Source organism: Pseudophryne corroboree, chromosome 2, assembly GCF_028390025.1.
Source record: "Pseudophryne corroboree isolate aPseCor3 chromosome 2, aPseCor3.hap2, whole genome shotgun sequence".
In the NCBI taxonomy this organism is placed as follows: domain Eukaryota; kingdom Metazoa; phylum Chordata; class Amphibia; order Anura; family Myobatrachidae; genus Pseudophryne; species Pseudophryne corroboree.
In genome coordinates this window covers 564,795,617-564,808,966 of record NC_086445.1, presented here as the reverse complement: position 1 = coordinate 564,808,966, position 13,350 = coordinate 564,795,617, and the positions used below count along the sequence as shown (strand labels likewise).

The window sequence follows — 13,350 nt, the reverse complement described above, 5'->3', positions numbered from 1 at the left end:
ACCTGTCAAAATGCCGATGCTGAAATCCCGACAGCTGGCATCCTGAATGTTAGTAAGCTGGGGAGGGTTAGGGTAAGGGTTAATTAATTTCATTAATAATTTTGGTATTATGGTGGTCGGATGCAGCTGTCGGTATTATGGTGGTTGGGATTCAGCTGGCGGGATTCTGTCCGGCGGCATCCTGTACCCAACCGCAATTGAATATCCCCACCAGACCCCATATACAGTATTATACAGTGTATTTATAAAAGTACAGTATAGTGTAAACAAAGTCACAAAATGTGATTTGTTCACAATACACTTTATCACTGTAAAAGTCCTTGAGTGCTGTCCCTTTTCTCTGTATATGTACAGTATAAGATGCAATTCACCCCAGCCCACCTAGTGACCACCTGCATCTCCCCTTGGTAGGTAGGTGTGTTTGTGTGTGTGTGTGTGGGGGGGGGGGTGGTTGTAGGTTAGGGAGCGCTAGGATAATACTTTGCCTAGAGTGCATAGAGACCTTGCACTGGCCCTGAGGGCAGTGCAGCCAATGCTGTTGTCCAGGATGCTCTGGGGGAGGCACAACCACTGCCTTCCTGAGCCCAGACTCGCTGCTGCTCTTGACCATCCATTCCGATCAACTGCAGGTTGAGAATAGTGATGGAAATACGAGCAGCGGAGCCACATCCATTTCCGCTGTCTCCCCTTTCCCCCACTGGCCACCCTGCTGTTAATGCTAGTGACAATGAAAGGTAAAAGTGGAACATCATGATGGCTCACACCCTGAGAAGATGACTCCAATGATAACGCGCAGAAGATGAAAAGTAATCATTGCCGTGGTGCTGCTGCTGCTGCTAAATAAGCTGGGAAAGTCTTGTTGGTAAGAGTAGGAATTGCAAAACTTCCTCTAAAGAGGGATCGAAAAATAATTTGTTATTAGTGTCCTTCTCCCTGTCCCTGGCCTCAGCCATGTCCCTGGCTGTGTCAATGTTTGGGTAGACCCTGACCACGGTCATGGCACTCTTCCCTCTACTGCAGCTTGCCCTCACTGGATAATTGCAGTGACTCATTCGCACAGATGTGAATTATGGTTGACTGTGAGTGATTTAGCCATGGTTGGATAAGTTCTGGGCTAGAACCTTCTATCAACAACCTCAGGTCACAGATCTCCCAACAGGGAGCCTCAGATGCTGACATACAGTATCTTCTACAGGTGCTGTTATCTAGTGGCGGGCACCTGCAGGTGTGAGTGGTGCTATCAGACAAGAAAAAAGTGAGATATTCTACTGTAATAGCATGCAAAGTAGGAGAATACAAGGATCAACTGTAGAAACATTTATGATAATTTAGTGTTTGTGGTACTTATTAAGGGGGTAATTCAGAGTTGATCGTAGCTATGATCAGGCATGCTGACATGTGGGGGGACGTCCCAGCACAGGGCAAGCCCACCCCGCATGTCAGCCCCAGTCCTGTCGCAGAAGTACAAAAGCATTGCACAGCGGCGATGCTTTTGTACTTCAGGAGTAGCTCCCGGCCAACGCAGCTCCTGAGTGCTGGCCGGGAGCTACTCGTCGCTGCCCAGGTCACAGCGGCTGCGTATGATGCCACGCAGCCACCATGGCCCGCCCCTGGCACGTTCCGGCCACACCTGCGTTGGCCGGACCACGCGCCCTATACAGCGGCTTAACGCCGCCGTCCCGCCCAGCTACAGCCTCTTCCTGTCCATCAGGCAGTGGCCCTCTCTGGGCTATGACAGCCGTTGCCTGTCTGCCGTGCGCCGGCGCATGCGCAGTTCATACCTGTTCGGCTGCTGTGCGAAATTGCATAGCACCGATCAGGTCTGAATTAGGCCCGAAGTGTGAAATATAACAATAGGCCTGATTCAGAGGAGCATGCAGATCATGTATGGTTGTATTTACTCCCGACTTTCTCCACCATCAATGCACCATTGGTCACAATATCGACACCTGAAGTTGCCACTGCCTGGCACAGGAGTGTGGTATGCAAGGTCGACAGTACTAGGTCAAACACTATTGGTCGACAGTAAATAGGTCAACAGGGTCTCTAGGTCGACATGAGGGTTTTTTTGTGTTGTTTTCTCTGTACAGTGACCAGGAACCCCAATTAGTGCACTGTGTCCCCTCACATGAAAGGCCAGGTTACTATTCCCAATTGTAGTCCGCGTGGATCGTTAAGTATGAAAAAGGTCAAAAAAAGGAAAAAATTGTGAAAAAAGCATGTCGACCTTTTGACCAGTCGACCTAGAAGATGTCGACCTAGAGACCCTGTTGACCTAGTTACTGTTGACCAATAGTGGTCGACCTAGTTACTGTCAACCTACAGACTGGATCCCCTGGCGCAGAGTCTGCCTTGTAACTTTTTTAAAGTTCTGGCTACTGTGGCTGCAGTGCTGTGAATGAGATCAAAGCCCCAAGCTGAAACATGCCTATGACATCTCTTCTTTTTCCTCCCACTTCCAGTCTCCACCCTGACCCACCCATGGATTACAGGAGCCGTCTCACGTAATAGCATTATTGTACACAAATACGTACAACATTGCCGTCTTTTTCCTGCGCACGCAGTAAGGATTTCTTCTGGACTGCACATGTGCAGTTTACCTATTGTCCTAACATCCCTTTTCTTAACTGCGTTCTCCTCCGAATCAGGCTCAATATTCACAAAAGGTTGCAAAAAAACAAAAAAGGAGAAAACTGTATTGTAGGGGTGGATTTATGGTATAGTAGATTACATGAAGATAATCTATTATGCAACATTTAATCGTATCCCCAGGAACAAAAAAAAGAAATAACAAAATTTGTATCTATATATATATATATATATATATATATATATATATGTATATTTGATCATAGCCGTGGACAAAATGGCTGATACTATGTATTAAAAACATATTAAAGTATATGGCGAAATAGAACAGGTTCTTAACACAGTGAAACATTTGTTAATTTCAGGTACAGTACATATACAGTAGTCATCACATGTATGTGTTCAGAATAGATAGGCACCGCAGTAGATATTATCAAAGTAAATCCTGCTATCACGGAGACGATATATTATTTATATATCCTGTGAAACCAATGTGTATGACTATGAGATACAAATGCAGGAATACCCAGGTACAATTATTCCCACAGGCACTAATCCTACACAAAGTGCCACATACAGAATAACTGGCTCACACAGTACAGATTTTTCTCTAATGGTACACACTGAAGTGTATGATGGTTTGTTGCAGGTGCTGCAGCAAAGGAAATGTTTCACAGTATCCGTAGATTGGGCAAATATTGTTGCATGTAAATACACCACAACTCTGGCTTGTGTGCCTGATTCAGAGATGGAGACTATTCTTTTCAATGCTGCATCTTTGGATGTAGCAGTGATAAGAAAATATTCTAACGCTGCAGGAGGCATCTGAGGATAAACAAAACTCCCCGTCACAGCAATGAGGACCATGTTCTGCATCAGATTAACATTGCAACCATCAGTCGCGATGGGAAACATAATTCACATTAGTTAATAATCTCAAATTACCCCCCCACTTCACCATGGTTATATCTTACTCCCCTTCCACCACCACATTATCGTTCACATTCATTGCTTGACCCCATTTCTGTCCTTTACACTCAATTGAAACTGACCTTATCAAGGTCACTGCTTTCATCACTTTTGACCACCCAAGGCTACTGCAAATCCTCATGCCACTATGGCTTTCATGCACTCAACTCTCATTATTCACCTCCCTTATTCATTTTTCCTTTTACTCCTGTGTCTCTACAGCTTCTGCCACCTTCCATTCCATCACCTTCCTATTGTTGTTCCCTAAGTATCTAACCTTTATCCCCTTGTCTTCTCCTTCTATACCTCCTCCCTCAGAGTGCTCATTACCTATTTTGACTCCCTGTACCACCTGTACTGTATGCTGATGACACTCAACATTACCTGAATATCATCTTTGACTCCGTCCTCTTATTCTCAACCAACTTTCAGTCACTTTCCCTATCCTGCTGCTTCCATCAGGCTTTTACTTTCCTTGGAAGGCAATAAAACTATCAACCACATTCTTAACATCTCCAGCCATGATTACTTTAATCTACCGCTTCTTGGTCTTCCCCACTCTCACCTTCTCCCTCTTCAATCCATACTTATGTACTGTATGCTGCCTTCCTCATTTACCTCAATCAATGCTCCACCTCAGCGTGCCACCTGTGTTAAACCAGGTACACATCATAACACTGTGTACCCCAGCCGATATGTTGGTTAACAGACTGACATATCATATTGGAGATAAACACCATAATGAGTTAATGAACGACTGAATGATCCCTCGTTCTGTCCTTAATTAAACTGCACTGGGTTGCATACGATATTTTTGGATTGGTTGTGTAGCACGGCCAACAAGAACATATTGCATGTGACCCACATGAATGTGTAATTGGGCAGACAGACTGCCTGATATGCACAATATGTTGTTCCAAATCCACTGGAAATGACAAATCGTGCCAATATCGGCAAAGTGTGTACCCACTCTTATGGTGGCCATACATTAGGACGACCAGCATCCTTATGATTTTCCTCGCAGCTCTCCAGGCAGCTCCCAGGCAGCTCCAGGAGTATGATAGATCGTTAGGTCGGGAAAAGTACCTAACGATCTCTATCGTACAAACTGTGAATCACCGCTTCCCAGATCGCCTGATCTTATGTGCAGCACATAAAATTAGAGGATCCAGCATACGATCCGTGGGACCGCACATCAATCAGCATTGTTAGTGAAATGCAAACTATTTTCACTATCGATAAATTGGTCCGATATAGCTATATTGTGGGCACAATGGTCTTTCTGGTGTGTGGGGGGCTTTATTCTGTCCTCTGGCTCTCTATCCTATACAGAGTCAATTCAAACTACTCTCACTCACCTAAAAAAGTTCCCACATCTCCATCTCCTCTACATCTCCAAATTCATCTTCACACACATCCCCTACAACCCATTCTGCTCTTCCAAATACCATCTCCTCTACTCCACCCTGATCCCTTCTTCCCTTCACCTTTCAGGGTTTCTTCCACACTACTCCCATCCTCTGTAATGCCCTTTCATGCTTAATTAGAATACTGCTTAGCCCCCCATCCTTTAAACATGCTTTTATAACTCACCTTTTCACAAAAGCCCTGTTAACCTCTTTGCAACTCTTCAGCATTTGAACCCCATTGCTCTACTCACCTCTCACTCTTTCTCTTCAGTTGTGATGTTTAATTATTAATTACTGTATATACAGTATACATGGTATGTTAGTTTGTTTAACCTACATATAACTGCCTAAACTGTCTACCTTGTAGTACTGTATGTAATCTTAAAGCATGTTCTACTTTGTGTATGAAGCTAAGGATAACAATGTGGCACCATATAAATTTATAGACGATAATGAAAGTAATAATAATAAAGTCCTGTTGGAGAAAGAGTGCTATATAAATAAATGTATTATTATTATTATTATTATTATTATTACAATACACTGTGCTTTCGAGAATTATTCAGTGACCCAGTGGAGATTACAACCTATATTCTCTACCACATGAACACACATAAGAGTTATTTCATTAGATGCCAATTAACCTACAAATATATCTTTAGAGTGTGGAAGGAAACAGGAGCATGCAAAGGATACCCCAGCAAACAGTGTCAACATGCAAACTCCACACAAATAGTACACTGGTCACAGTCAAGCACATGGCCTAATGTGAGTCAGCAATGCTAACCACTGTGGCAAAGTGCTCACAAAGTACTTGACAACATATGAATTGTGACGTGCCCAGAGCCGGATTAAGGAAGGGGGGGGGGGCCCTCCGGGGGTAAGAACCCTCGGCCCTTCTGTCTGAAAGGGCCCCCTGCCACAGATTGGATCTGTAAGCTGACCGATACACAGCACTGCGCTACCTACTGACAGCCCAGCCGCTGCTCACACAGTCTCCGGCACTGCAGAGCTTCCTGGGCTGCTTGCTGAGCGACGGCTCAGCTGCCCAATAGTATGTTGCGCTGCAGCCTGTGGCTCAGTGACTGGCTGAGCATGCAGGCTGCAGGAAAGAAGAAGAACTTTCCCTGCCTGTGTGTGTGGCTGGGTGGAGAGCCAGAGGAACATTCAGGGGGGTAAATTTACTAAGATGGGAGTTCTAGTTCAGATGGGATGTTGCCCATAGCAACCAATCAGATACCAGGTATTATCTTCTAGAAGGTGCTAGATAAATGAGAAGTAGGATCTGATTGGTTGCTATGGGCAACATCCCATCTGAAATAGTACTCCCATCTAAGGGGGTAATTCCAAGTTGCTCGCAGCAGGAAATTTTTTAGCAGTTGGGTAAAACCATGTGCACTGCAGGGGAGGCAGATATAACGTGCAGAGAGAGTTAGATTTGGGTGGGTTATTTTGTTTCTATGCAGGGTAAATACTGGCTGCTTTATTTTTACACTACAATTTAGATTGCAGATTGAACACACCCCACCCAAATCTATCTCTCTCTGCACATGTTATATCTGCCTCCCCTGCAGTGCACTTGGTTTTGCCCAATTGCTAACAAACTTGAAGCTGCGATCAACTCAGAATCACCCCCTTAGTAAATTTACCCAGGGTCTTACTCCTGTCCGTAAGTCAGGATCTTTTTTTTTTTTTATTTAGCATTAAAAGTTATGCATTAAATTTAAACTTAGGCTCTGGGTTCTGTTTATATATATATATATATATATATATATATATTATATAGAGGAAAACAGGCGGCACGCAGGAGACTTTTCAATGCTTCTTTAATCACAAGGCATCATACAGTATATGAAATAGCTAATTTGTCCAAGCTACTCAATACTCCTGGTTCAAATGATACATTGTGCATTATATATACAGTATATATATTTTAATGTTAGATCACAGGACCCTCCTGTCTTAAGTACCAAGGGACCCCCAATGCCTTAATCCACCTCTGGACATGCCACATTAATACTGATTGTTTTAACTGAGGAGAACTTAATTTATTGGCTGCTTAGTGCTTAATAATTACTGTCTTTGTTAAAATCATGTTTTCTGCTATTTGGATTTTGATGCCATTTATTGAGTCCCTTTTGTAAGTGCCTAATGTAGAGCATTGTATTCAACCTTAGCTTTTGGCAAAAACTTGCATTTTATAGAGCCAAATGTTAATACGATGGATTGAGCTATGACTCAGGAGCATTTAGATGCTTTCAGTATAACGTAATAGGCCAATTCATTAGGATCCCCAGGGCCTCGTACTACTGAATCCTAGGCACACAGAGAACAAGCTAAGAACACAGCCTGAAGGAACTCTGCATTATAACATCACCCCTGCAATATATCTGTCACTGCTCACTAGTGGCGTTAATAGAGATTTGTTATCTACTCATTTATTACAAATCCCTTCCTTTTCCACCTCTGGGCATACCTACACATTAAATGCATAAGCCATAATTAATAGAAGGTTTTCCTCTAGCTTACTGGAATAGATAATAATCAACATGAATTTGTTGGCTGCTGAGTTTAAAAAAACCTTGTGATTTTTTTTTTCCTCTTAAGAACTTAACTTCATAAAAATAAATATCAGAGTGCTAGTGTGCAGTGGATTTTCCTACATGTTTCTTTCACTATAAATGTATAGTGAAAAAACCCACTATGGATCATTTACTAAGCTGTTAAGCACAGGGCAATAGTGCAATTTGCTGTTGTGAAACCATGTGCCTAGTTTTGTGCAACACATCCATTTTCACAGAATGTCGTTGGATTATTGTCTCGCTGGCAAAGTTTTGCATCTTTCGTTGGCAGGATCTAACCAGATGGGAATTCACTTCGGTATGACTCATGTGAAAAAACAAGATCAAGAAAACGTGATGAGATCCAAAGGATTGAGAATGCATATTGGCCCTCATTCAGATGTGGTCGGTGCTGCGCCCCATGCCGCAAAGTACCGATATTCAGTACTTTGCGCATGCACAGGACCCAGCGATTAACAGTCTGATGCCATATGATGATTTGAAGGGGTGGCAAAGGCCTCCGTTTGTAAAAAAGGAGGCGTGTCACTTTGTGTTTAGGAGGAGGGAAGAGGCCAGAATCTCAGACATTGGATGGAGATTTCTGACCTCTTACAAGGCTATGTGATAGGCGGCTTGCTTTACCCCATGGGTGCCGCAAGCCATCCAGTGATAGGATTCAGATCGGATCACTACTGCAGCTGGAGGCATCTACTTGTAATAGATGCCTCCTACGGCATTACCATAGAGAGCTATCACTGCTGCTTCCAAGGAAGCAGCAGCAATAGCTACTCCACCAACATCTGAATGAGGGCCATTTTGTGGGGTTTTACTTGTAGCCTGATGCGATGTGCGCTCAGGAGGGTATCACCAGAAGGGGGAGTTTTTACTCCCCCACTTCGGCAAATGAGATGTTCATACATCTCGTCGGTGTAACTTCCTGCTTCACCTCGGTAAAGAGGCAAAGCAGGAAGCGTAACAGCGGAGCAATATGTGCGCTATAATACATCTCCCCCACAGTCATAAATCATTATTTGCATTTATCAAACACTCAATACTCTGAATAATAATAATAATAATAATAATAATAATAAAAAACATTCTTACAACTAATTAAACGTCTCCAGATTGCACTTCGTCTGTATTGTTTTTAAGCTATATATTTAAGAAATATAGGAGGAAATCACATACAGATACACAAATATTCTATGATATAGACCTGGTGCCAAGTTAAATTTTCATCATTAAGATGTTTTACAAACAGTAGCGAAGAGATAAAATAACAGTTGGGATCCTTACCAGTGTCGTAAAGATGTAGTGATAGTATTCTGTCATCATGCCCATTGCCATGGCCTGCACAATATAAAAGAAAACATACATTAATATAATACAAGCTTGAGGAAATAATAATCCACTATACAGTATATGTTGTTCTAATGCATTAATGGTTAAAACTATTATAATAGAATATTTAGCTGTATTCACTACGTAGCTGTACATAGGTAAACATAATGATGTCAGGTCATTTTGGTATTTACCATACAGATGTAGCCACTCTCATCGTGGTTATATCTTGCCATGATCGGGACCGCGTGCACGTTTCGGGGTGATGGCGCGTATCTTAGATGTGCATGTGTCTCATTCACATGAATTGCAGTGGCAATTGTCGCAGCTCAGCACGGCTAGGCGAGGCTCACCTAGCCGCACGGAGAGTGCCTGTTTAGCGCAGATGTAGCCACGATGAGCATGGCTGAATCTGTATAAGGCCTTGTTCTGTTAAAATACACACACTGTGAACAATATGTAAGTGGAATAATATAACCAATGCTACTAGATTATAAGAAGGAACACAATTCATAGTGCTTTGAATAAAACCATCACTTAAACACAGAGAGGGCAGCAATTTTATGGACTGGATCCACATCCACTAGAATACATCTTAGCATTCACTAGAATCTTCTCATCACTAGGGCTAAGTGCACTATTTTCTAGCAATGAATATGTTAGTTTAAACTACAAAATGGCTCCCTCATGATATGTACGTGGGTACATATTAACACCAGAAATTTTTTTCCAAAGTTATTTCTGCTACTTTGATGCTATTTTCCATTAAAAACACGTAGGGCCTGTTTCCAGAGTTACAGGTGTGATAATATGATAATGCTAGTTTCAGCCTTGTACTTGTGTACTAGTGTGTGCCTGAATGTGCAAGCATTCACACACTGTAACACCGCCGGTAGCTCCAGACCAGTGACATGCAGTGGGGTGAGGAAGAGCCTTTTCTGTCATACTAACGTTTGTGCCAGAGTTTTGACTGTATAAAGTATATGAAAAATACAAAGAATTTGTTTGAAATATCTTCTTTGTATTATTCTTTTCATTTTTATAGTCAAAACACTGGAATGTGAAGTCTGTGGCAGGTAATGCCTAGCTTTCTGCACATCTGTGATCAAAACTCCAGGAGTTTATACTGCTGTACCTGTGTATAATGCCCAGGTGTATGCTTTGGCTAATATATTGCGTGTGAATCTGGCTCTGGTGCTAGCCAGTGCCTCCTGAGTCATTTAGCTCAATGCACATCCCTGCTCTAGACAGGTGCAGTTTCTCCATCTGAACATGGCCTCTGTGGAAGTGCTATGCCTCTGAGAACAGAGCAGATTTCAATGACATACCCGCGACACTCCTATAACAAGCCCCAAAATCAGACTTTTTTCCATTCAGGCCACCTCCCAGTCAAGCCCAGGAACGCCCATTACTTTGCAGATACATTTCTGACCCCATGTGAGCTGTACGCAACAGAACCTTTGTGCCTGCACTCAGGGTAATGAATGCACTTTTTTGGTGCATGCACAGTAGCAAATAATCAACTGTGAACATCAAACATTTACATACTAAACTGATTATAAATAATATAAATATGAAATATGAAAATATAAAACACAAGTGCCCGATGACATCATCGGCTCCGCCTTCCTTCATTCATGGATGGCCCTAATTGACAGGTCTCAGGGCCATCCATTGATGAGGGAAACGAGGCTGATGATGTCATCAGGCACTCGTGTTTTTATATTTTCTTTTCAATCATAGCTACTGTTATATGGTCTATAAAGCTAGAAGTTATTTAATATACTGGGCTAGATGCATCATCGTTTGGAAAGTGATAAACACAGCCTGTGACATGGCAGTTAGGAGCTGATTGGCTGGTACATTTTCACTCTCCATTTTATCACTTTCCCAGCGATGATGCATCTAGCCTACTATCTTTTATCAGTTTGTTGACAACATGTTTAATACACATATTTTTAAGTTAATTATGTTATAAAGGATTTGATTGGTCAAAGCCGGTTTAAATACCAGAACCTATGCACCTCTTCCTTACCTTGAAAAAGACCATGTAATGGTCGAAACATATTGGTGTAGGAGCAGCTATAACATACTTTACTGATATAACGTGAGGAAAGGCTGAGATTCCAGCTGGTTGGTGTACCCTGGTTGTAACTTGTAACATCTATAACCACTGCTGTTATTGAGGCTTTTGTCTCACAACAAATTGGTAGGAGTCCATTCTGCCAGGGCCAGATTAACAATGGAGTGGATGGAGCTACAGCTCCATGTCTCCACATAAAAATAGGACCATCTTCATTACAGCATGATAATGACTAAATCTTGAGCATTAAAAGTGCATTTCTATTTTCCACACAAAATTATGCATTTTTTGTACTTTCATATATTTAGGGAGTCATTGGTGCTTATAGAGTATGGGATCTACATGCCTACATGACATTGGCCTCACCTCCTCCACTTCTCATAATGGGCACTTGAACATTTTCACCCCAGGCCCATGAGGTCCTTAATACAGCCCTGCATTCTGCACATGCTTTTGAGATGATTTTACCCATTAAAAAAGTTTTACGCTACAATTCTTTCTATCTTTGTCTAATAACATGTATTGGGAGCAAGTTGGGAAAGGACATGTGGGTGAATAGACCCGTGCAAGCAGACTGAAATACCAATACCTTTGAACGTATAAGAACATCAGGAAGACAAAGAGGTTTCTTTGAGAGATGTGCACTTGAAATTTTTCGGGTTTTGTGTTTTGGTTTTGGGTTCGGTTCCGCGGCCGTGTTTTGGGTTCGACCGCGTTTTGGCAAAACCTCACCGAATTTTTTTTGTCGGATTCGGGTGTGTTTTGGATTCGGGTGTTTTTTTCAAAAAACACTAAAAAACAGCTTAAATCATAGAATTTGGGGGTCATTTTGATCCCAAAGTATTATTAACCTCAAAAACCATAATTTCCACTCATTTTCAGTCTATTCTGAACACCTCACACCTCACAATATTATTTTTAGTCCTAAAATTTGCACCGAGGTCGCTGGATGACTAAGCTAAGCGACCCTAGTGGCCGACACAAACACCTGGCCCATCTAGGAGTGGCACTGCAGTGTCACGCAGGATGGCCCTTCCAAAAAAAACACTCCCCAAACAGCACATGACGCAAAGAAAAAAAGAGGCGCAATGAGGTAGCTGTGTGAGTAAGCTAAGCGACCCTAGTGGCCGACACAAACACCTGGCCCATCTAGGAGTGGCACTGCAGTGTCACGCAGGATGGCCCTTCCAAAAAACACTCCCCAAACAGCACATGACGCAAAGAAAAAAAGAGGCGCAATGAGGTAGCTGTGTGAGTAAGCTAAGCGACCCTAGTGGCCGACACAAACACCTGGCCCAGGTAGGAGTGGCACTGCAGTGTCACGCAGGATGGCCCTTCCAAAAAACACTCCCCAAACAGCACATGACGCAAAGAAAAAAAGAGGCGCAATGAGGTAGCTGTGTGAGTAAGCTAAGCGACCCTAGTGGCCGACACAAACACCTGGCCCATCTAGGAGTGGCACTGCAGTGTCACGCAGGATGGCCCTTCCAAAAAACACTCCCCAAACAGCACATGACGCAAAGAAAAAAAGAGGCGCAATGAGGTAGCTGTGTGAGTAAGCTAAGCGACCCTAGTGGCCGACACAAACACCTGGCCCATCTAGGAGTGGCACTGCAGTGTCACGCAGGATGGCCCTTCCAAAAAACACTCCCCAAACAGCACATGACGCAAAGAAAAAAAGAGGCGCAATGAGGTAGCTGTGTGAGTAAGATAAGCGACCCTAGTGGCCGACACAAACACCTGGCCCATCTAGGAGTGGCACTGCAGTGTCACGCAGGATGGCCCTTCCAAAAAACACTCCCCAAACAGCACATGACGCAAAGAAAAAAAGAGGCGCAATGAGGTAGCTGTGTGAGTAAGCTAAGCGACCCTAGTGGCCGACACAAACACCTGGCCCATCTAGGAGTGGCACTGCAGTGTCACGCAGGATGGCCCTTCCAAAAAACACTCCCCAATCAGCACATGACGCAAAGAAAAAAAGAGGCGCAATGAGGTAGCTGTGTGAGTAAGATAAGCGACCCTAGTGGCCGACACAAACACCTGGCCCATCTAGGAGTGTCACTGCAGTGTCACGCAGGATGGCCCTACCAAAAAACACTCCCCAAACAGCACATGACGCAAAGAAAAAAAGAGGCGCAATGAGGTAGCTGTGTGAGTAAGCTAAGCGACCCTAGTGGCCGACACAAACACCTGGCCCATCTAGGAGTGGCACTGCAGTGTCACGCAGGATGGCCCTTCCAAAAAACACTCCCCAAACAGCACATGACGCAAAGAAAAAAAGAGGCGCAATGAGGTAGCTGTGTGAGTAAGCTAAGCGACCCTAGTGGCCGACACAAACACCTGGCCCAGGTAGGAGTGGCACTGCAGTGTCACGCAGGATGGCCCTTCCAAAAAACAC

The 13,350-nt window shown here is 43.4% G+C and overlaps 1 protein-coding gene across 1 annotated transcript in view; it reads right to left on the bottom strand.

Moving 5' to 3' along the window:
• GRIK3 (glutamate ionotropic receptor kainate type subunit 3) overlaps positions 1-13,350 on the bottom strand; it is a 982,272-nt gene that overhangs the window by 484,345 nt on the left and 484,577 nt on the right. Inside the window, exon 5 of the mRNA XM_063954369.1 lies at positions 8,825-8,878. Within this exon, the coding sequence (XP_063810439.1) occupies positions 8,825-8,878 (54 nt within the window). The remainder of the gene's footprint in view (positions 1-8,824; positions 8,879-13,350) is intronic.